Source organism: Marmota monax, unplaced genomic scaffold (genome assembly GCF_021218885.2).
Source record: "Marmota monax isolate L192 unplaced genomic scaffold, Marmota_monax_Labrador192_F-V1.1 WCK01_AAM20220418_F8-fsc00028, whole genome shotgun sequence".
Classification (NCBI taxonomy): Eukaryota; Metazoa; Chordata; class Mammalia; order Rodentia; family Sciuridae; genus Marmota; species Marmota monax.
Genome location: NW_026694779.1, coordinates 3,403,106 through 3,427,134, shown reverse-complemented (window position 1 = coordinate 3,427,134; position 24,029 = coordinate 3,403,106). Strand labels below are relative to the sequence as shown.

Sequence of the window (24,029 nt, the reverse complement as noted above, 5' to 3'; positions counted from 1 at the left end):
TCGAAAGCACTCGGCTGGAACTGGGACTGGAGTCAGGGCTCCCAGGAGTGGGAGCGCATAAGCTCTCAAGTGCTGGGACCCCTGAGGCTGGGGAGGGATTCCAGCTCCACTGCCCACAGACACTGGGCTGAGTGGGGGCTAGGATAGGGTGTCTGCCCCCCCGTGGGGGGGGCAGGACAGGGCCCCAGGCCTGGGTGCTTCCTGGCACCTGGAAGATGCCTGTGCCCTGGTTCCTGCTGTCCTTGGCATTGGGCCGAAATCCCATGGTCGTCTCTCTGGAGAGGTTTGTGGGGCCTCAGGATGCTGCCCGCTGTTCTTTGGTGAGTCGGAGGCCCTGGGACGGTTGGGGAGGCTCAGGGTTCAGGCTACGGCTCATCAAATCCTTAGTCTGGCTCCTGTCACTGCCACTGCCACCAGAACTGCCCTGGCTGGTCTGTCTGGTATGGATGGGGGAAGAGAAGAATAGGAAGGGGGCTGGGGCTGGTCCCGTCTTCTTCTGGAGGGAGACTTGAGATAGAGAGCCTCAGAAAGAGGTGGAGGGGTCTCGGGCAGGGGACATTGCTTAGACTTGGGGGTATAAATTCTGACTCTACTTTCCCTCCCTTCAAGGGCCTCTCCTGCCACCTCTGGGGTAAGTATCTCCACTTTTTTTTTTTTTGGTACTGGGGATTTAACTCAGGGGAAAACTTGACACTGAGCCATATCCCCAGCCCTTTTTTGAATTTTATTTAGAGACAGGGTCTCCCTGAGTTGCTTAGTGCCTCGCTAAGTTGCTGAGGCTGGCTTTGAACTTGTGGTACTCCTGCCTCAGCCTCCCAAGCCACTGGGATTGCGGGTATGTGCGACCATGCTCGGCAGTATTTCTTCTTTTATAGAGAAAAGAACTTTCCATGTTGATGAAAGGGAGAGAAACCTTCCTAGCCCCATGCCTACTCTGCTCACCCTCATCCCAGGAAGAGCTGGGCTCCTTGGTGCTCTGGGATGTAGGTTTCAACTAAACTGGGTTCTGAACAACTTCAGCTTCCACCCCACCCTTCATAAACAGATGGTGATGTGCTCTGCTTACCTGGGAGCATCGTGTCCACCCCAGGCCCTGTGCTGGTGCCCACGCGCCTGCAGACAGAGCTAGTGCTGAGGTGCCACCAGGAGACAGACTGTGACCTATGTGTACGTGTGGTTGTCCACTTGGCCGTGCAAGGTGAGTGAGTCATCCTGAGACTGCAAGTGTACATGTCAGCATGTCTAGCGCAGGCATGAGAGCCAGGGAGTATGTCGGGCAGTAATAAGCATCTTCAGTGTTGAGATGACTGGCCAAAGGACCCCAAGGTCCACCTGGTCTCTCGAGGCTTAGCCCATGCTTCTCAGCACTGGAATTTTTAGAAGGAAGCCACGCCTAAAGCCAGCCCAGAGCTGGGGATCTGATCTGGTCCTTGCTCTCTGGTCCTTCCAGAGCATTGGGAAGAGCCTGGAGAGGAAGAAAAATTTGAAGGAGCAGCTGACCTGGAGCTTGAGGAGCCTATGAATGGTAAGAAGAACCTGCTGGCCCAACTGGCCCTCACCAGGGTCCCTGGTCCCTGCCCACATCCCTGGTCTGCCTGACACCTGCCTGTTGCTCACAGCCTCTCTGCAGGCCCAAGTCGTGCTGTCCTTCCATGCCTACCCTACTACCCGCTGTGTCCTGCTGGAGGTGCAAGCGCCTGCTGCCCTGGTGCAACCTGGTCAGTCTGTGGTATGTGAAACCCTCCTTCTCACAACCAGACTAACCACCTGCTAGATATGAACTCTAGAAAACACTTTCATAAGCATTATTTCCCTTCGTGCCTCAGTTTTTCTGTCTGTAAAATGGGGATGAGAATATCCTACCTCATATGTTTGACTTTATGAAAAACTATCAAGGAGAGTTCTACTATTTCATACCTATTAGCAGTACATGGGAGTTCTAATTGCTTCCCGTCTTTGTCAACACTGGTATTATAATTGTAAAATTTAGCCATTCTACTATGTGTATAGTGGTTTATCATTATGTTTTTTTCTCTCTTGTCATTCTTCCTTCTTTCTTTTTCCCCTTCCTTCCTTCCTTTCTTTCTTTCCTTCCTCTCTCCCTCCTCTCCATCTCCCTTCCTCCCTCCCTCCTTCCCCCCTCTTTTTTTTTCTCTCTCTTTTTTCTTAGTTGCCTGTAATCCCAGCTACTAGTGTGGCTAAGACAGGAGGATCACTAGTTCAAGGCTGGCCTCTGCAATTTAACAAGGCCCTGTCTCAATAAAATATACAAAAAAGCCTGGGGATCTAGCTCAGTGGTAAACTGCTCCTGGATTCAGTCCCTAGTTCCACACAAAAATAAATAAATTTGGGGGGTTACTACTTTAAAAAAAAATAGTCCTACTGCATACGGCTGGGTTTTCTTTGTTTTGGTTTTTTGGTGCTGGGGACTGAACCAGGGCCCTGTGCATGCAAGACAAGCACTTTACCTACTGAGCTATATCCCCAGCCCTGCATATGGCTGTTTTAAGAATTAAATAAATTATTATCTGTAATATACTTTGTATAATACCCAGTGCTGAAGGATATCAATAATTTTTTTCCTTTCTTTTGTAATACTGAGAACTATCCCCCATGAACGAGGCATTGTTATCACCCTTATTTTCCAGATAGAGAGACTGAGGCTTGGAGAGGGGTAGTTTGTAGTCTGCATGCAATTCTCCAAACTCTTGAATAATAATCCTGCCATCCCATGGTATATACACCTGGTTGAAGGTGTTGGGACTTCTCCCCGCCTCAGGACATCACACATGGTTCCAAGAGCTCTTTGCTAGAGTTAGATCACTCAAACTCTATGACTACTCCTGCACACCTAGGCCCCAGCTGGAAAATTGTAAAATGGGAGAAATTCTTAGCCCACCACAGTCCTACTGAGGCACTGGGTATTGGAACCACTTCTATAGGGAGGGGTGAGCCACATTTGTGCTGGGTATCTCATCAGCTTAGCTTTGGACAAGTGGTCCAAGCCAGCAGAGGTCAGGGCAGGGACTGGGATAGCTAGAGCCCATTCTTGCCTTGCCCACGCTGCCACAGAGGATGTTTGCTTCAGAATTGGAGACCTTCAGTGGGAACTCTGATGGTAGATTTCAGGGTATTTGGTACAATGGAGTCATTGGTTAGGAAAGGCAGGTGGTGAGCAGAGTGGTCCATGCAGAGAAGCCCAAGCCCTCAGTCTGGATTCTGAGCCCTTTACCAGGGCCTCTCTCTAGCCTTCTACCACCCTTTCCTCACAGGGCTCTGTAGTCTTTGACTGCTTTGAGGCTGCTGTGGGAGCTGAGGTACGAATCTGGTCCTATACTCAGCCCAGGTATCAGAAAGAACTCAACATCACAGAGCAGCTGCCTGGTAAGTGCCTGCAGAACCTCAGAAGCCCCACATCCTAGCTTCCGAGTTTCTGTCCCCTCCAGGCACTCCCCTCCTGCTTTTACCCTCTTTCCCATTCACCATTCATCTCAGGCAGGAGTCTGGGTTTGCATCCTCTCAAGGGACTGATTCAGTCCCTCAGGCCTCCTCTCCCCATGTGACACAGTTTTCCGGCCCCTCTGGAAGAGCTTTGTGCACTGGATAGATGTGGGTAGTATTTAGGGGACAGGGTGTTCCCCATGGGTTGGATTGCCCCCCTTTCTGTCTTTGGTGCCCAGTCCCACTGGAGGCATTTCTGTGATCTCTCTCTCCAGACTGCAGGGGGCTGGAAGTCCGGGACAGCATCCAGAGCTGCTGGGGTAGGGGCTAGGGCCATTGGGCTGGGAAGAGGGAGGGGCAGGGTTTGGAGTTCATGTGAGGGACTCTTGGAGTTAGCTTCAGACTGGCCTGCCACACTCACAGAGCCCATTCATTCATTCATTCATTCATAACACATGAAGTACGGCAGCTGCTATCTGTGCCAGGCAATGGAAATAACAAAATTGATTTCTCACTTATAACAAATATTTATTCATACCAGTAACATCTAGAGGCCCAAAGCATTGTCAAGATTATGGTGGTCTCATCCATATATCAATTATAATAAACCTGTAATAAGAGCTAAGAAAGGCAAGTTTCTGATTTGTCTCTCCTGTGTGCACTATTTGGATTCTGCTTTTTTTTTTTAATTAAATTTTTTTTTTTGTAGTTGTAGATGGCCTTTTTGTTTATTTTTATATGGTGCTGAGAATGGAACCCAGTAGTGCCTCACACATGCTAGGCAGGTGCTCTGCCTCTGAGCTGCAGCTCCAGCCCGGGATTTTGCTTTTTTTTTTTTTTTTGTACCAGGGATTGAACCCAGGGGCACTTAACCACTGAGCTACATCCTCAGCGCCACCCCCTTCCCTTTTGTGGGGGAGTACTGGGGATTGAACTAGGGCACTCAACCACTGAGCCACATCCCCAGCCCTATTTTGTACTTTTATTTAGAGACAGGGCCTCACTGAGGTTGCTTAGTGCCTCACTTTTGCTGACGGTAGATTTGAAGTTACGATCCTCCTGCCTCAGCCTCCCGAGCTGCTGGGATTACAGATGTGTACCATCATGCCTGGCTGTTGTTTTGTTTTTATTCTCTGTGTATAACATACATATAGAAAGGTATGTAAAGTGCATTAATTTTAATGTCCAGATCAGTAAGTTTTTATATATATGTACATATATAAGTATATATGTGTGTGTGTCTGTGTGTATATATATACACTTGCACACTACATACACACACTTGCATAACTGGAACCCAGATCAAGATTTAAACACTGTGTAATGTTTTGAACAGCCAACAATAAAAAAAAAAAAAAAAAAAAAAAAAATTATTATAAAAAAGATTTAAACACTGTGATTTTTTTTTTTTTTTGTACTGGGGATTGAATGGGGGGAGGGTTAACCACTTAGCTACATCCTACAACCCCCCTTTTTAAAATTTTGATGCAGGTCTCACTAAGTTGCTCAGGGTCTTACTAAGTTTATGAGGCTAACTTTAAAATTGTGATCTTCCTGCCTCAGCCTCCCAAGCGGCTGGGATTATAGGCATGCGCCAACATGCCCAGCTAACACTGTGATTTTTTTTTTTTTTGGCCAGAGATTAAACTCAGAGGTGCTTAACCACTGGGCCACATCCCCAGTGCTTTTATAATTTTTTTTAGAGATGGGGTCTTGCCAAGTTGCTGAGGCTCTCTTTAAACTCATGATCTTCCTGCCTCAGCCTCCCAATCCACTGGGATTAATTATGATTTTTTTTAACTATTAAACTTTTTCAACTTCATTTTCTTTTTGTTTCCTTAAACTTGGCCTGCCTCTTTGGCAATCCATAAAGATCCATCAGCACCAGGGCTTTGAAAACACAGATGCACATCCTGCATTTCATTTCTTGATTCATTCAATAGACATTGTTTCACTTATTCAAAAGATATTTACTGAATAATTACTCTGCACCAGACATTGGGGATAAATCAATAAACAAAACTGACAAAACTCCCTGATTTATGGAGCTGGGAGCGGGACTGGGGTAGGGGCAAGGGAGGACACAATAAACACATGGAGATATGAAGTAGACAGTAAGTTAAATGGTGATTAGAGCTGTGAATAAAATTCAAGGAGGCGGGATAGGAAGGTTGGGGTTTGTAGCAGTGGAATGACCTCATTCTAGTGAAGGAGGTGATGGAGGAGCCATTTGAGAGACAAGGGTTCTATGGGGAGAGAATAGCTGGTGCAAAGGGTCTGGGGTGGAAATATGTCTGGTGTATTTAAGAAGTAGTAAGGAGGCCAGTGTGTCTGCAGCAGAATAATTAAGGACATAAGTGCTAGAGAATGAAGTTAGAGAGGTCACAGTATCTAGATTGGGTAAAGACTCCATCTTTTACTGGGAGCTCTAGGGGAGGACCATATATGGGTTCTGAGAAGAGGAAAGTGGTTTGTTTAATAGTGGTTATAGGATCCAACTGGCTGCAGAAGAAGAAGCAGGGAGAAGAGCTATCCCAAGATCACATACTGGGACCTCTATGGGCTTGACCCTAAGTCAGTGGCTGGGGACAAAGTCTGGTCTGAAATGGAGATGCAGAGGACACACCCAAAGCAAGGGCCTCCTAGTGTAAGAGATTTGAAGGAGACCAAAGGGTCAGTTGGTAAGTATGGCCCAAGCTTAGGTTTGTAGCAGAGGTGAAGGAAGTCTAAGCTGCCCTCTTTCCCTGTGTCTCCCCCACCAGCCCTGCCCTGGCTCAATGTGTCTGCAGATGGTGACAGTGTGCTCCTGGTGCTGGCCGTTTCTGAGGAGCAGCACTACAGCCTCTTACTGTACTGGAATCAGGTCCAAGGTCCCCCCAAGCCCTGGTGGCACAGAAACCTGGTGAGGCCTTTCCCTCTCTGAGTCCATTTTCAGTCCAAGCCAGTGCTTATACTAAGAATATGCATGTCTTACCAAAGGGGATCCTTGAAGAGGACACACCCAAAGCAAGGGAACATTGATAGGGGAACTTTTACTTGTCTGATTTTCTTGTTTTCTCCAACTTCTCTCCTTATGCTTTTCCCACAGACTGGACCACAGACCATTACCTTGAACCATACAGACCTACTTCCCTGCCTCTGTATTCAGGTAGGAGCAAAGTCTAGCAGGGCACCAGGAGAAGGGGACTGGGAAGATGTTGAGAGGGTAGATGCCACCTTCCTGGTCTTACCATCTTCCGTACTGTTCTTTGAGGCAGAGACTCCTCCTCCCTTGACCCTTACTGTGCTATATCTTCTGCCTATAATATACCTAGAATGCTCTTCCTGTTCCTCCATCCATATTACTCCTACTTATGCTCCATAGTCCACTCAGACATCACCTCCGACTTGAAGCCTTCCTCTGTTCCTTAATTTCCCTCTTTGTGCTCACAAGGAGAGTAGAGTATATGCTATGGATTCAGACTATTTTCAATCCTTGCTCTTGTCATTTGCTAGCTGTGTGATCTTTGAGGAGTCACAACCTCTCTGAGCCTGTTTTGTATCTGTAAAGTGGAAATATAATCGTACCAACTTCATAGGGCTATTATTAGAAGGAAGTGCACCACATTCTGGCTTAAATTCTGATTGTACATTTAATTGGTCATCAGGTCCTATTCATCTGACCTCTCCACATTAGTGTCTTTCATTCTCTTTCTCCCTGCTTCTATCTCAGTTCAGTTTGGGCCTCTGTCATCTTTCTGCCAGACTGTTTTAATAATTCCAGCCCCATCTCCCTTCCCATCACTTCTCTGGCATTTTGGACCCCATACTCAATCCCCAGTTGAACCTTCCCCACTAGGTGTTCCCCACGATTCCCCTTTATAGGAATTTGGTATGTCCAGTGGAGCTGTTTACCGAGGTACAACCACCTCTGTGCCTTTGCTCAGGCATTGCTCTCTCTCTGAACTTCCCTTACCTCTTTCCCTACAACCAAATTTTCCCAGCTCATATGGCATCTCTTTCCCAAAGCTTTTCTCTAACCACCTGGCCTCTCCTAGCTCCAAATCCACTTGTACTTCCTCTTTCCTTCCTTGTCTATGTATCATTTCTTTTCATATTTGGACAACCATCAGCTGCTTCTTCTACACGATAGATACTCAATATATACTTAAAAATGATTGATTTATTTACTAATTTATGTACATATTTTATTGTGACTACTACTGTGAGTTTGTGATTTCCTTGAAAGCAAGCAAAGCTTATCTAATTTAAATATGATAACTTTGCCAGAGCCTTGCACAGGGCCTGGCATATAGTAGGTGCTAACTAATGAATGAATAAATGAATCTCTACTGCCTAGCACAGAGGTAGGACACATAGCAGATGTTTAAGAAGGAAATGTTTGCTGTAAGTTAACTGTCCTCATTGCCACACACAATGCCTAACCACATAGTGGGTGCTCTTAATTAAAAGGTTTTTTTTTTAAATTTTTATTATTGGTTGTTCAAAACATTAATTAAAAGTTTGATGAATAAAATAATAGGTGCTCTTTAAAAAATCTACTGAAAGGGCTTGGGGTATGGCTGGGAGGAAAGGTGCTTGCCTAGGAGGTGTCCCCAGCACTGGGGGAAAATTGTTGAATGAAGATATTGCCTGTATTCGGCAGAGTGTTTGCTGACAGAATGAATTTTTGCATCTCTAGAGCTTTGTAAAGGGTTGATAAGACCTGGTAAGTGCTTATAAAATATCAGCTGAGTGATTGTGTCCCTAGTGCCTAGCAGAGGACCCTGGCACTGGCTGGTAGAGGGCTGGAATGAGTTGGGTGATTTGAATAGAGCTGAGCATCCCTTTTTTCTTTCCAGGTGTGGCCCCTGGAGCCCGACTCTGTTAGGACCAGCTTCTGCCCCTTCAAGGAGGGTAAGCAGATATCCAGAGGTGAGATTGGGGTCAGCGGGGAACCAAGCCGGTAGCAACTTGACCCTCATGCCCTCCTGCAGACCCCCGCGCGCATCGAAACCTCTGGCGCGCCACTCGGTTGCGGCTGCTGTCCCCGCGGACCTGGCGGCTAGACGCGCCCTGCTCGCTGCCTGCGGAGGTGGTGCTGTGCTGGTGGACACCGGATGGTGGCCCCTGCCAGCCACTTGCCCCGCCCTTGCCCCAGGAGAATGTCACTGTGAATGTAAGCAAGGCCAAGGGCAGTGCCCAGGGTGGGGGATGGGAGGGAACCCAGGAGTTCATTTTTACCACCTGACCTCTTCCCTGCTTTTTGCAGAAGGCCAACGAGTTCCCGTTGCTGAAAGGCCACCCCAATATCTGTGTCCAGGTCAGAATGGGATACCAGAGCACTGGGTTTGGGGCCAGACACCACATAGACACAGAAGTCAGTCTTCTGCTTGTACTTTGTTCTTCAGCCCCTAAGGCATAGTAGTTACCAGCTTCCTCTTTGGGAGTCCCCCAGTGGACTTCAGCAGTGCATGGGACCCTATGCACTTCACCTCTCTGAAAGTCATTCTTCTCATCTGTTTAATGCAGATGATAATAACTACTTCCTCGAGTTGTTATGAGGATGAAATGAGAGAAGTGCTTTGCCTCAGGGGCTGGCACAGACCAAACACTCAATAAGTATAAGTTGCTTTTATTATTGCTCTCATAATCCCATTTCCCCATTTGTAGAATAGGTTGCTCTACAGCTTCAAAGGGTGGTTATATTCAAGATTTATTTATTGAGCATCCACTTTGTGCCAGGTACTGTTTTAGGCCCTGTGATCTGCAAATGAACAAAATAAAAAATGCTCCCTCCCCATACATAGAACCTATTTTCCGATGGAGAAAGGCAAATAAGATACCATAGTGAGTAAATTAAAGTACATAGTAAGTATGTCAAGGTGGAATACAAACACTACCAGTAAAAGGTGAAGGATTGGGGCTGCAATTATAAATGGGGTTGTCAGGTAAGAATGGAACCTTCTCTTTGAGAAGGCACTTGGTTGAGAAGGGAATGTAATAAAGTGCTTGGTTAGGACATTAAAAGAGCTTTAAGATCAGGTGTGGTGATTAATGCCTGTACTCCCAGCAACTCAGGTGGCTGAGGCAGGAGGCTTACAAGCTTCAGGCCAGCCTCTGCAATTTAGCAAAACTCTCAGCAACTTAGATACTGTCTCAAAACATAAAAAGGGCTGGACATGTCATTCAGTGGTAGAGTGCTCCTGAGTTCAATCTCTGGTACCCGTCCCCCCGCAAAAAAAAGCTTGAAGGGTCATCAAGCCCTTAAGTGCAGATGACTTTGCAAGGCTGAAACTGAGAAAGATGAAATTACTCCTAACCAAGGAACTTTGAAACCAGACCTGCCCAACCTCAGCTCCACAGTGCAGATTCCAACCTGGCTTACTCTTGTCTGCCCCTTCTCTTTTGTCCTTTCTGGCCTTGGCTTTCTGTTTTCTTGTGCCCTTAATTCCAAGCAGGTGAGCAGCTGGAAGAAGCTGCAGCTCCAAGAGTGCTTGTGGGCTGGTGAGTGGGACCCATGGGGAGGCTGTGACCAGGCCACTGTAATAAGGGTGAACCCTGGAGGTGCTGGGGGTGAAGGTCAGGGCATGGGAGGGGGATAAGGGGCAACTCCCAGAAAGACTGAATCTTGTTCACAGTCACCTGTCATTCCTCCCAGACTCACTAGGGCCCCTCAAGGATGATATGCTGCTAGTGGACACACGAGGCCCCCAGGACAACAGATCACTCTGTGCCTTAGAACCCAGTGGCTGTACTCCCCTGCCCAGTCGGGACTCCACGGTGAGGGATAGTGGAGGCATAGATCTGTCCAGCTCTATCTCACCTGACTTCAAATTTTCACTCCACACACGTTGTGTCAAGGCTTGTGCTAGTCTTGGGGGATGGATGTGTGAATGTGTTCATATGTGTGTTCTGTGGCCTCTCAACTCTCCCAGCGGGCCTCCCACTCCAATTCTGCCCATCTGCAGCCTGGTGGTTTCCCCAGGGTTCTGACCCCAGGTGACAGTCCCCATTCCTTTCTTGGCAGAGGGCAGCTCGCCTTGGAGAGCAGTTAATACAAGATCTGCAGTCAGGCCAGTGTTTGCAGGTGAGTAAATGGCAAAAGGGCCTTTCCCTAATGCCCAAGGGCAATGGGCCTAAAGCTAGTCCTCACTTATCATTTGTATTTCTTTTGCAGCTAGCCTTGGAGAGGTTAAGGGTAGAAGAAGCATAGTTCCTATCTCTGTGGAGTTCACCACTGGCTAGAGACCAGTAAACCAATACTTACACCCACAGTGCTAAGTTTGGGGACCCAGAGAGAGTTTCAAGGAAGGATCTCATCCTGTGGGTCAGATTTGGCATGGAGGAAATCCACCTAGAGAGTAGATAGCTTTAAAAAGTGCAGAGTATGGGCTGGGGTTGTGGCTCAGTGGCAGACATTTGCCTCACATGTATGAGGCACTGGGTTCGATCCTCAGCACCACATAAAAATAAATAAAATAAAGGTATCGTATCTATCTACAAGTAAAAAAACATTTTTTTTTTAAAGTGCAGATTATGGGCTGGGGTTGTAGCTCAGTGGAAGAATGCTTGCCTAGCATGTATGAGGTACAGGGTTCGATTCTCAGCATACAAACAAATAAAAGTCAACAACTAAAAAATATTTAAAAAAAAAAGTGCAGAGTAGAGTGCAGAAACTTACAGTGTGGGGGGAAATCTGCATGGCCCAGGCTGGCCAGAAACTGGTGGATGTTGAACACCAACCTGGAAGGAGGTTCTGGACTTGGTTGTTTGTGTCTTGCAGTTGTGGGATGGTGACCTGGGAGCACTATGGGCCTGCCCCATGGACAAGTGTGAGTATTACAAGAGCTGCCCTTCCTCTGCATACTCGGAGCTAGAATCTTGACAGGGACCATTCCTGAGACAGCACATGCAATGGCCTTGTCCTTCCCTGCACTCAGATAAATCAGAGGGTCATTCCTTTATTCAAAAAAAAATATCATGAGCCATATGTGGTGGAACTGGAAGATTGCAAGTTCAGGACCAGTCTCAGCAATTCAGTGAGACCCTGTCTCAAAATTTAAAAAAGAAAAAGAAAAAAGAAAGATTTTAAATTTAAAAAGGACTAGGTGGGCTGGGGTTATGGCTCAGTAGTAGAGCACTTGCCTAGCAACTGTGAGGCACTGGGTTTGATCCTCAACACCAAAAACAAACAAACAAAGGTATTATGTCCATTTACAACTAAAAATATTTAAAAACAAAAAAGGACTGGAGGTGTAACTCAGTGGTAGAACACCTCTGGGTCAATCTCCAGTACCACAAAATACATGAGTGCTTACAGGGATGCCAGCATCACTAAAATGATACAATCCTGCCCCCAGTAAAAGAAGATAAAAGATAAGCCAAATAACCCATTACAATTAGTAACTATGAGCTACTGAATATTCACAAAAGTGTGAGCTTACAATAGGGTGAGCTATTGAAGTTATAGAAGCCCTCTAAAATGTTCAGTGCTGTAAATGCATATAATGGAGACCTACGTGAGATAAGGGGTTCAGAGAAGTTTCTAGACACACTCTGAAGGCTGACCTAGGTGATGGGAACAGGAATACATTTTTATGAAGACTATGAGATACTTTTCTTGAGAAATTCCAAGGTAGTATGGATAGAAGGTCCTGGTCAGACAGATCTCTGTCATGAGATGAAGATGCAGAGGCCAGGCAGGGAATTTAGGTTTTATATTTACAGCAGCAGGAGCTTCCATTTTATTGAAGGGTTATAATAAAATGTGTATACATATTTTTTAATTTTTTCTTTTTTAAATATTTATTTTTTTAGTTGGACATAATATCTTTATTTTTATGTGATATATATTTTAAAACTTAGGGCTACAATTTTTTAAAATTTTTTTTAGGTGTAGTTGGACACAATGCCTTTATTTTATTTGTTGTTATGTGTGCTGAGGATCGAACCCAGAGCCTTGCATGTGCTAGGCAAGTGCTCTACCGCTGAACCACAACCTCAGCCCCTACAATTTTTTTTTTACATTTATTTTTTAGTTGTAGGTGGACACCATATGTTAATTTCATTTTTAGTGGTGCTGAGGATTGAACCCAGAGCCTCTACCACTGAGCCCCAGCCCCAGCCCTCTTTTAATATATATTTTAATTGTCAATAGACCTTTATTTATTTATATGCAGTGCTGAGAAAGGAACCCAGGGCCTCACACATGCTAGGCAAGCATTCTACCACTGAGCCACAACCCCAGCCCTAAAAATGTATATTTTAAAAAGATCTTTGAAGATGCCACAGAGGAAATGGATTGGAAGCAAAAAAAGATGGACTGGGGGGGCTGGGGATATAGCTTAGTTGGTAGAGTGCTGTAGGCTTAGGGGACAATGTTAGCTAACATTTGAGCACGTACAATGCTTGGCATCCTATAAACACTTCATGTGCAACTCTATTAAGTTGGTACTGCTGTTATCTCAATTTTACAGCCACAAAAACTGAGGCAGAATGTAAATTCACTTACAGAGGTTCGCCTAAATAGATGGAGTTATGCTAATACACTGGCTTTGATTATGTGTTTTTGGCAATGACTTCATTTCTTTTTGTTTTATTACTATTTTTACTTTTTGTTTTTCAATCATATCATTTCTGTACGCCTGTTTTTCACCTCTGTGATGTGGGGTGAAAGTGTAAGATTTTGCTGAGCATGGTGGCTTGCACCTGAGGCCAGCCTCCACAACATTTAGCAAATCAGTGAGACCCTGTCTCAAAAAACAAAAAGGACCGGGGGTGTAACTCAGCAGCAGGGCACACCTGGATTCAATCCCCTGTATACCAACAAAACAAAACACAAACAAACTAAACAGAAAAAGAAAGTGTAAGGTTTTCTAACTAGCCGTTTTCTTCCCTGGCTTTCTCAGATATCCACAAGCGCTGGGTCCTGGCGTGGCTGGCCTTCCTTCTCTTTACTGCAGCGCTGATCCTCTTCCTCCTTTTAAAAAAGGATCGCGTGAAAGGTGAGAGCTTCCCGGCTCCCCAGGAGGAGGGCCACAGTGGGCTTGAGAGTTCCCCGAGGGAAGGGGCGGACGAGCTCACTGGCTGCCTAGGCCCTCTCCCTCGCAGGGTGGCTGAGGCTCTGGAAGCAGGACCTCTGCTTGGGGGGTGAGTGTGAGTGTGCGTGGCCTAGGACTGACTGCACGCAGAGGCCAGGCCGCTAGCTTTCTCATCTCTGCCCACACCTCTGTCCTTTCTCGTAGTGGCCGCTAGGGGCCGCGCGGCTCTGCTCCTCTATTCCGCTGATGATGTGGGCTTCGAGCGCTTGGTGGGCGCGCTGGCATCGGCGCTGAGCCAGCTGTCGCTGCGTGTGGCCGTAGACCTGTGGAGCCGCCGTGAGCTCAGCGCTCAGGGTCCCCTGGCCTGGTTGCACGCACAGCGGCGCCAGACCTTGCAGGAGGGCGGTGTGGTGGTCCTGCTCTTCTCGCCTGGGGCCGTGGCGCTGTGCAGAGAGTGGCTGCAGGACGGTGCAGCTGCGGCCCCAGGGGCTTACGGCCCGCACGACGCCTTCGCCGCCTCGCTCAGCTGCGTACTGCCAGACTTCTCCCAAGGCCGGGCGCCGGGTCGCTACGTCGGGGCCTGCTTCGACAGACTGCTCCACCTGGACGCTGTACCCGACCTGTTCCGCACAGTGCCGGTCTTCTCACTGCCCTCCCAGCTGCTGGACTTCGCAGGCGCCCTACAGGGGCCCAGCGCCCCACATCCCCGGCGGCTGGAGGAGTGGGCGGAGCAAGTGTCCCAGGCCCTGCAGCCCGCTCTGGACAGCTGCTTACAGTTCCCGGGAGCCCCGGAGCTGAGGCGTGGGATGGAGCCTGGGGCGGGGAACTGGATTTGAATAAAGGCAGACGCTATTTTTCTATCGTCACTACCCACACGTGCCTCTGTGGCGGAGCAGCTAGGCTGGCAAGTCCTCTTTTAACCCCGCGGCCCTTTAAAGCCAAGACAGGTGCAGCCCGTCGCCGCCTCTGGTTGGTTATCGTGGGGTGACGCAATGGCACATGGCCCGGCGCTATTGGCTGGGAGGCAGGCTCCGCCTCCCGGACTGCGGCGCTGGTGAAGGTTGTACGTTTTACGCAGGCGGTGGTGGCCGTGGCGTTGACGAGACGTCGCTGGCGGCGCCCAAGGGCTGGGCTGTAGCTGCTCTTCCCTCCTCCGCGGTCTAGGCGGGCCTGGATCCTCCCCTGCCGACTTGTGAGCCGTGACTTTGCCTACCTGCGAGGCTCCCAACCTGACCCCTGCTCTTCATATCCGGATCCGGGCTCTTCCCAGGACTGGGGTTCCAGACTCCTCCCCCAAGACCGCCCATCCGGCCTCCTCTCTCCCAGTATTTGGAATCCGACCCCTTCTCCTTAATTCTGCGGATTTGACCCCTAATAACTCTTATTGGGACCCTAAAACAATGGGCTGACTCCTGTCCCTTTGCCAAGGATTCCGGCCACTTCCCCCACGGTAACGGGGATAATTTATTTATTTTCTGGAATTGAAGATTAAGCAAGCTTCTTTCTCCACCCAACTCCACTCCCTCCTCTCTAATACCCCACTTTATTTTCCTTTACTGATAATTACGCAGGCCTTGGTTCTCTGCCCTGCGGCACCTCAGAACCGACCCTTCCTTTCTCACCTGGAACCTGACTTCTCCAGTGAACCTTCCTCACCCCTTCTTATCTGCAGGTCCTCAACCTGGGAAAAGATGGCCCCCCAGTCCCAGAAGGACTTAATCCCAGCTCTGCTCTGGGGCCTGAGCCTCTTCCTCAGTCTCCCAGGTCCTGTCTGTCTCCAGCCCTCTCCTCTTCCCCATTCTTCTCCCCCACCTGAACCCCATCCTTGTCATACCTGCCGGGCACTGGTCGACAGCTTCAACAAGGTTGGTGCACCAACAGCCTTGAGGGTGGGGGTCTCAGCTATTATAGCACAGCAGTAGTGAGTAGGAAGCTCTCAGAGGCACATCTGCATGGATTCACATCTTGGTCACTTACTAAAACTTCGTTGCTGGATGACCATAGGCAAGTTGCCTGTCTTTGTCTTAGTTTCCTGGTCAGTTAGATAGTAAAGTGCTAGAATGTGTCAGTCTCTGTACTTAGCTATTATTAAATGTCTTCATGTCCAGGGCCTGGAGAGAACTATCCGGGACAACTTTGGAGGTGGAAACACTGCCTGGGAAGAAGAAAAGTTGTCTAAATACAAAGACAGGTAACGGGTTGGGCCAGGGAGGAGTGTACTCTTGTCTCCCAATCTCAGCCTTGGAGCTCTTGGGGAGCACTTACTCAGTGAATATCGCAGAACATCTTTAGTACAAGAGTAAACAAAGAAGCAAAGTCCAGTTTTCATGGAGCTTTAGTTCTAGTAGAGGAGATGAGAAATGAATGAGTAAATTATGTCAATGAAAAAAAAAAAAGCAACAAGGTAGACTACAGAAGGGTGGGAGGCAAGATGTGAAATTTGAACAGAGACCTGAAGTAAAGAAGCAAGCTATGTGAAAGTTTGAGAAGGGATTTGGGCACAGGGTAGGACTGATCTTGATCTATGTCAGAAATGGCTGGAATGTAGTGAGCAAAAGGGAGGGTGATGAAAATTCAGGACAGAGGTCCAGGCATTGAAGGCTACAGAAAGGAGTTTAGATTCTGTTCAGAGTGTAATGGGAAGGTTTTGAGTAGAGAAGTGATGTGGTCTTATTTATTCCTTGAAAAGATCATTAACACTGCTGTAACAGGGGCCAGGGTAGAAGAAACAGACTCCTTTGGGAAGCTAAAGTACAGCCTAGGCATGAATGCAGCATGAGCCTGCGTGACATCTGGTGGTGGATATGGTAACAAGGGGTCAAAATCTGGGTATATTTTGCAGGTAGACAAGTGGAACTCATTGATAGATTTATTATGGAGGTATGAGAAAACTAGAATAAAACACTCTAGCCATTGGGTGAATAGTGCATGTGTTTTCTGAAATGGTAAGACTACAGAGAAGATTTAGGGGAGAGGTGGGATCAGGCACTTTGTTTGAAGGTGTTGGGCTGAGATGTCCACTACACATCCAAGTAGACTCCATTCTACTCTGTATCTCAGGGGAGAGAGGTAGAAACTGGAAACAGGAATTTGAGGGTTGTCAACATATAGTCAGTACATAAAGCCACAAGGAAGATAAGGAAGATTCAGAAAGCCGGACCTGAGCGTCCTAGGCTTTCTGCCTTTTCTTTCTTTTTATGTACTGGGGATTGAACCTAGGAGTATTTAACCACTGAGCCACATCCCCAACACTTTTTATTTTTTATTTTGAGATGGAGTCTTGCCAAGTTACTTAGGGCCTTGCTAAATTGCTGAGGGTGGCCTTAAGCTTGTAATCCTCCTGCCCCCAGAGTTGCTGAGATTACAGTTGTGCACCACCACACCTGGCTACCTTCACCTTTTCAAAATCTGATGGAGAAGGGGTCAATGAAGACTTAGAGTTATACCTAGTTGTCAGTCCTTACCAGTTTGTAATCTTGGAAAGGTCACTTATCCTCTGAGAGCCACAGTTTCCTCACCTGTAAGAGAGGTATACTAACACCTATTTTGCCTCTCTCATGGGATTGTGGAAAGAGTTAAAAGATTATATTGTGATGCCCACCAGAGATTAAAAGTTTTGCTGCACCAGGTGGTGCATGTCTGTAATCCCAGCAACTTTAGAGACTAAGGCAGGAGGATTGCAAATTTCAGGTCAGCCTGGGCAATTTAATTAGAATCTGTCTCAGAATAAAAAATAAAAAGGACTGGGGATGTAGCTCCAATAGTAGAACCACCCTAGGTTCAAACCCCAGTATAGCCAAAAAAAGAAAAAAAAGGGTTTGGTATTCTATGATGGTCAATCTCCTTTTCCTCAGTGGTCCTCAGTTTCCTTATTTAGGAATGAGGGGATTGGCCAAGATGACCCCTTGGCTATAGTGACTCCTGGGTTATTTCTGTTGTTTTGTTTTTTAATCACCTCCTATATGCCAACCACTGTGCCAAATTTTTTAAATACACAGTACATCAAGTTTTGTACATTAATTTTTAAAAAATTGTGGTAAGATACACATAAAAAATTTACTATTAGGAACATTTAGTACATTCACAGTGTTGGGTAACCATCCCCACTATCTATTTCAAGACCTTTTTTTTTTCCCTCCACTATTAAGACTTGCACCCAGGGGCTCTCTACCACTGATCTACATCTCTAGTATTTTTCATTTTTATTTTCTGAAAGGGTCTCCCTAAATTACCAAGGCTGGCCTTGAACTTGCAATTCTCCTGCCTCAGCTTCCGAAGGAGCTGGGATTACAGGGGTGTGTCACAGTGCTTGACCCAGAATATTTTCATTACCCCCACCCAAAAAACCATACCCTCCAAGTAGTCATTCCTCATTCTTCACTTCCACTAATCTGCCTTATTGAAGCAGAAATTTCTGTGGTTCCTTGGGAATCATACTGTATATTTCATAGCTTTTGGGGTCTAGCTCATTTCACTTAGCATAATGTTTTCAAGGTTCATCCATATTGCAGTATAGTATTCCTTTTTATGGCTGAATAAGTGAATGGATATACTGCATTTTGTTTAAACATTTATCCATTGATGAATATTTGGGTTCTTTCTACCTTTTGGCTCTTACAAAGATTGGTTGCTGTGAACATTTATGTACAAGTTTTTGTTTAAACACCCGTTTTCTGTTCTTTTGGGTTTATGCCCAGGAGAGGAATTGCTGAGTCATATGATGGCTCCATTGTTAACTTATTGAGAATCTTCTTTATCATGATGGTTGCTCTTTTTTTCTTTTTATACCAGGGATTGATCCCAGGGGGCACTTTATCACTGAGCCACATCCCCAGCCCTTTTTTAATTTATTATTTTGAGATAGGATATTGCTAAGTGGCGTAGGGTCTTGCTTTGTTGCTGAGGCTGGCTTTGAACTTGTGATCTTCCTGCCTCAGCTTCCCGAGTTGTTGGGAATATAGGTGTGCGCCACCATGCCCTGCTAATTGTGCCTTTTTTCTATTTTTTTAAAAATTTTTTTTGTAATTATAGATGGACAGAATTATGTGATGCTAAGGATCGAACCCAGTGCCTCACATGTGCTAGGCAAGTGCTCTGCCACTGAGTTACAGCACCAGCCCTAGTTGTGCCATTTTTTATTCCAACCTATAGGGTAGAAGGGTTCCCAGTTTCTCCAGTTCCACTCCAACATTTGTTATATGAAACACACACACACTTTTTTTTTTTTTTTGGCAGTGCCTCAAGCATGCTAGGCAAGCACTCTACTACTGAGCTACGTTCTCAGTCAGTCCTATGATACATACTTAATCGTATCTACTCAGCAAGGGTATATTCTGTTGTTCACTTGCAGAAACTGAGATGTCATCTAACAAACCTGCAGGGAAGGTATTGCCCCCATTTTACAGATAAGAAAAACAGGTTCAGAGAGGTTTAGTGACTTGCCCAAGGACACACAAGTAGATTTAAAACCATAAACAGTATCCCTTCCATTATGTTCTATGGCCTCTCCTTTGATATTGTCACAGAACAGGAAGGTTAGAGAGATCTGAGGTTGGTGGATGGGGCAGAGCATGTTCTGACCACCCTGCCTTGTTCCTACAGTGAGACCCGCCTGGTAGAGGTGCTCGAGGGCGTGTGCAGCAAGTCAGACTTTGAGTGCCACCGCCTGCTGGAGCTGAGTGAAGAGCTGGTGGAGAGCTGGTGGTTTCACAAGTGAGTGACATGGAGGCCTTCCGGGAGTAGGTTACAGGCAGGGCCTGGTGGCAAAATCTTAGCTTGGCCAAGAAGTATAGGGTTGTGTGCGTGTCCCAGTTCAGTGTCTTCCAACCCCAGATCTTCCAAGGACTTGCTGGAGGACCCAAGCTCCCGTGCTGAGGTTGTTTAACTCCTTGCCAGATAAGAGCATGATTGGGTGGCCTTATGGCCAAGATGGGTGGAATCAGAGATTCTGTGGGCAGTAGGGGGCTGAGCAGCACCTCTGACACTGTCTCAGAATCCCCTCCCTTTTACCTAACCTGCCTCAGGCAGCAGGAAGCCCCGGATCTCTTCCAGTGGCTCTGCTCAGATTCCCTGAAGCTCTGCTGCCCCTCTGGCACCTTTGGGCCCTCCTGCCTTCGTGAGTTTCTCAAGTTCCTCTTGGGGAATGGGAGGGATTTGCTAAGGCCAGGGATTCAGTTCTTTCTCTACCTCCTTGTGAGCTGAAGCTATTCAGATAACTTCTCTGAGTATCAGTTCTTGGCTGCCTCAGGAGCAGGTAAGATGAGCAAATCAGTGGGTTAGGCTTTGAAAAAATGTACAGGGGCTAGACTGAGCGAGATGCAGTTGTGGTTATTATCAAGTTGTGGTTATTATCAAGAGAGCTCCCTTGCCCTCTTCATTTCCTGCGCCAGACCAGACTAAGTTACCTTCCTGGGAGGAGCAGGGGTTGCCCTGAACCCCGATTATTCACCATTGATGCCCCTCCCCAGAACTGACACAAGAGCTGAACTTACCACCAGCTCCTGAAGATAAAAGGCTGGAGCTACTAAGATGGTCAGTTCAGTCTCTGTAAAAGATTTGGGAGGGATGTAGCTCAGTGGTGGAGTGCTTGACTCCCATGTATGAAGCCTTGGGTTCAATCCCCAGCACTACCCAAAGGGGGGAAAAAGATTTTTAACAAGCTATGTGTTCTACAATAGGATATAGATTGTGCAGTTTTATGACCAAATATGTAATCATTAAAATAAACTTTCCTCTCCAAATGTATTTGATGTTATGCAAAATATACTCTTCTATGTCAAGGTGGTATATATGGTCTCACCCAGTTTGGTGTCTGCCCACAGCTTGTCCTGGGGGTACAGAGAGGCCCTGTGGCGGCTACGGGCAGTGCGAAGGGGAAGGGACACGAGGGGGCAGTGGGCACTGTGACTGCCAAGCCGGCTACGGGGGTGAGGCCTGTGGCCAGTGTGGCCTTGGCTACTTTGAGGCAGAGCGCAACACCAGCCATCTGGTATGTTCGGGTAGGTAACCAACTGTGTGGTGGTGGGCAAGGGCAGAAGGGGCATCTGCCTGCCCATCTTCATACCACACCTATTCCACCCAGCTTGTTTTGGCCCCTGTGCCCGTTGCTCGGGACCCGAGGAATCAAATTGTTTGCAATGCAAGAAGGGCTGGGCCTTGCATCATCTCAAGTGTGTAGGTAAGTGGGGCCTGTGTGGTCCTGTGTGGTCTTGGGTGGGCAGGGCCTGGCTTCATTTTTTTCAACACACACACACACACACACACACACAAACACAGGTGCCTGAGCTAGACAACACAGTTCTCATCTTCATGGAGATCTCACCCTGGCTGGGAAGGCAGAAAAGTAACCAGTGGAGATTGACCTGTGTCTGGTGAGGGGTGGTCTGGGATGCAGCTCAGGGGAGGTAGTGGTGAGAAATCAGTGGCTTCCTGGAGCATGTGTCACTTTGGCTAAGTCTTGAATATTGGAGAATGTTTAGCCAGAGAAACAAGGACACTGAATGTAGGGTCAGGAAACCTGGGTTCAATACTTATTTTGGTTCCTGCTTTGCCACTTAGAGGGACTAAGCCATTGTAATAGAAAGATTCCCAAAAGACTGTGACTTGAAGAATGTAGAGATTTATTTATTGTTTTATATTACAGTCCTGAAGTGAGTGGGCCAGTCTGGCAGGGAAGCTCTGTTTGTCACAGTCACTCAGGGACCCCGGTTCCTTCTTTCTTACTACCTAGTCCTCCCCTTGGGCATTATCTGTGTGTTTATGCTGAGTCACAGGTCCCTGAGATCCATGTCCGGACGTTAGTAAGTGAGAAGGGGAAGACTGTTTTAAGGCCAGGCCAATAGTGGAGTACATTACTTTTGTTTACATCCTGTTGTTCGGATGTCAATCCCAGGGCCACGTTCAACTCCAAGGCAGGCTGGAAACCATAGTCTCTGCATGGGCAGCTGAGTCTAGCTACACCTCTACTTCTGTTTGTGGGAAGCTTGTCGTCTCTGCCACAGCACATAATCCTAAGCAAGTTTATTCTTTGACCATTCTGGCCTCGGTTTCCCTGCTGATTAATTAAATAAGGATTGAAATTCCCACCCTTTCCATCTCTGCAGACATCGACGAGTGTGGCACTGAGCGAGCCAACTGCGGGGCTGACCAGTTCTGTGTGAACACAGAAGGCTCCTATGAGTGCCGAGGTCTGTGTCTGTCCTGTGGAGGGGATGTGAGTGTGAGGAGGGGAGGAGGAACTGCTGCATGCCTCTCCCTCCAAAATTCTGTCTTCTCAGGCTGGAGTCCCCTAGGCCTCCTCTTCTGGAGCATTTCCCCAGGCCTAGGGGCAGCTTTCATGTTTGTCTCTCCCTTCCCTAGACTGCGCCAAGGCCTGCCTGGGCTGCATGGGAGCAGGGCCAGGCCGCTGCAAGAAGTGTAGTCCTGGCTACCAGCAGGTGGGCTCCAAGTGTCTCGGTGAGTCTTCTCTGATGGGACCGGCATCTGGGAGGGCCTTGTCCACCGTGAATTGAGAGGGGCTGGAATACAGGCAGGGAGCAGAAGGAAAGCAGGTGGAATGTAGATTGGGCAGCAACAGAGAGAAATATCAGGTCGAGAATGGGATTGAGTCAGGGTGCTGCATGGGGGGGCCTTGCAGTCAGCACTCTGACCCCTCCCCATTCTCCCCCCACCAGATGTGGATGAGTGTGAGACTGCAGTGTGTCCAGGAGAGAACGAGCAGTGTGAGAACACGGAAGGGGGTTACCGCTGCATCTGTGCTGAGGGCTACAAACAGGTAGAGGGCATCTGCGTCAAGGAACAGATCCCAGGTGAGCCCCTTCTCCAGTTGGCAGCAGCAGGAATAAGCTCTTGTCCCATCCCCACTGCCACTCAGTCCCCTAGGAGGCTGCACTGAATTCTGGACCCTGCATCTTCTGTCCAACTTGGCTTTTAGTAGCTTTACCTCCCAGGGAAGAATGAAAATTGAACTTGGGATCAAGTCACCCTGTTCCCTAAGCCTGTTCCTCATCTGTTCAGTGGCACCAGTCCCTGTCCCCTGTGCCTGAGAGCTGCCATAGGCTGGAGATGTGAGAAGAGTAATTACAGCCGTGACCTTAGGGACTACTTCCACAGCTCTTATCTTGTCTGACATGCTGTTCCAAGCACACGAAATGTATTATTTAGCTCCTTGAAACAACCCAAGGCCATACAGATTCTCATCCCCATTTTATGTATATGGAATCTAAGATGCAGAGAGGCAGAGAGGCGGAACAACCTACCCAAGCCCACATTGCAAGCAGGTTGCAGAGTTGGGATTCAAATGGGGATGGTCTGGCACTGGAACTGGACTACACATAGTATGTGTTCTGCCCCCAACTCGCCCATTGCATGGCCTTGGACCAGCCCCTCCATCTCTCTGAGCCTGCTTTCCATTTAGCAAGACTGGGGTAACTGCCCCATGTGGAGTCATTCTGAGCAGTAAACAATGCTGTGTGCCTGGTGTGCTGTGCAGGCCTGGCAGCAGTTGAGTATGTGGGAGTCCTGGGATAGCTCCAGGAACTGCCAGGAACAGGAGTAGGAATGACAGGCTGCATCTTCTCCTCCTCCACAGAGTCGGCGGGCTTCTTCTCAGAAATGACAGAGGATGAGCTGGTGGTGCTGCAGCAGATGTTCTTTGGTGTCATCATCTGTGCATTGGCCACACTTGCCGCTAAGGGTGACTTGGTGTTCACTGCCATCTTCATAGGGGCTGTGGCAGCCATGACTGGATACTGGTTGTCAGAGCGCAGTGACCGAGTGCTGGAGGGTTTCATCAAGGGCAGATAATCCCTGTCACCACATGTAGGATCTCCTCCCACCCAGGCTGCCCCCACTGTTGGGCCTCTCTCCAGATAGTCACTCAGGGCAGCTTGGTTTATTTTGGAAAGTGGGATTAACATCCCCTTCCTGCCTTATGGAGGAGCACAGGCTCTCAGGCCTGGGCAGGCGTGGCCCCTGTGGTGAAGAAGTAGCCCTGATGCTGGATCTCATGAAATCTTTGCCTGTAGGGGTGGGAGGGGGGACTGGGCAGCCTTCACAACAGTATTGTGAATTTGAAAGGTTTCCCCTCGTGGTGGTTGCTAGAGAACTTTGGCTCCTGCCTAGGATGAGAGGGGTCCCCACAAGGGGCAGGGCTGCCACAGCCCTCTCCTGCCAGCTGCATGCTGCCAGCTCCTTTTCTGTATTCACCCCATCTCCCTCAGCCATCCATTTATTTATCCATCTCAGGAAATAAAGAAAAGTATTGGAAAATGGAGTAGCTCCAGTCTTACTACCTGTCTCCCACCACCTGCTTAGGGAAGTTTTTTAACATTCTGGGAAATTGAGAGCTGACCTGAAAAAGTAGAGGGAAGACAGAAGGTTGGCCCTGGAGTAGTGTTAAGAGGAGGAGGATAGAAGAACCAACCTAAGAGAGGGACTCTCTGTGTTCAGTACCAGCTGTCATTTGCAGAAGGACTTAAGATAAATGGCTTTTACTTCTAAACTTCACTCCTTTTATTCCTAAAATGGGTCTGATAATGTTTTTTCAGGCTTAATGTGAGATTTTTT

General features: G+C 47.6%; 2 protein-coding genes across 6 annotated transcripts; both read left to right on the top strand.

Annotated features, from left to right (window-relative positions):
* Positions 1-12: 12 nt before the first annotated feature.
* On the top strand, positions 13-14,332 carry Il17rc (interleukin 17 receptor C). Of its 4 annotated transcripts, none has more exons than XM_046425723.2 (18): positions 13-320; positions 610-631; positions 1,046-1,198; positions 1,451-1,525; positions 1,620-1,729; positions 3,273-3,384; positions 3,717-3,761; positions 6,231-6,343; positions 6,530-6,589; positions 8,283-8,337; positions 8,418-8,599; positions 8,693-8,743; positions 9,882-9,927; positions 10,082-10,203; positions 10,451-10,510; positions 11,207-11,255; positions 13,332-13,427; positions 13,668-14,332. In XM_046425723.2, the coding sequence occupies exons 1-18, from the start codon at positions 216-218 to the stop codon at positions 14,297-14,299; spliced, it is 2,088 nt and encodes a 695-aa protein (XP_046281679.1). In that variant the 5' UTR covers positions 13-215; the 3' UTR covers positions 14,300-14,332. The 4 variants fall into 4 exon arrangements, with proteins under 4 accessions (XP_046281679.1, XP_046281678.1, XP_046281681.1 ...); XM_046425722.2 differs by having other exon boundaries at positions 6,204-6,343; XM_046425725.2 differs by lacking the exon at positions 3,717-3,761.
* Positions 14,333-14,481: 149 nt separating this feature from the next.
* Creld1 (cysteine rich with EGF like domains 1) lies at positions 14,482-23,736 on the top strand. Of its 2 annotated transcripts, none has more exons than XM_046425732.2 (11): positions 14,482-14,655; positions 15,136-15,328; positions 15,572-15,654; positions 19,065-19,175; positions 19,487-19,578; positions 20,285-20,461; positions 20,545-20,640; positions 21,566-21,649; positions 21,822-21,917; positions 22,136-22,270; positions 23,053-23,736. In XM_046425732.2, exons 2-11 carry the CDS (start codon positions 15,155-15,157, stop codon positions 23,265-23,267), a joined length of 1,263 nt encoding a protein of 420 aa, XP_046281688.1. In that variant the 5' UTR covers positions 14,482-14,655; positions 15,136-15,154; the 3' UTR covers positions 23,268-23,736. The 2 variants fall into 2 exon arrangements, with proteins under 2 accessions (XP_046281688.1, XP_046281687.1); XM_046425731.2 differs by having other exon boundaries at positions 14,485-14,913.
* The last annotated feature ends 293 nt before the right edge of the window (positions 23,737-24,029 follow it).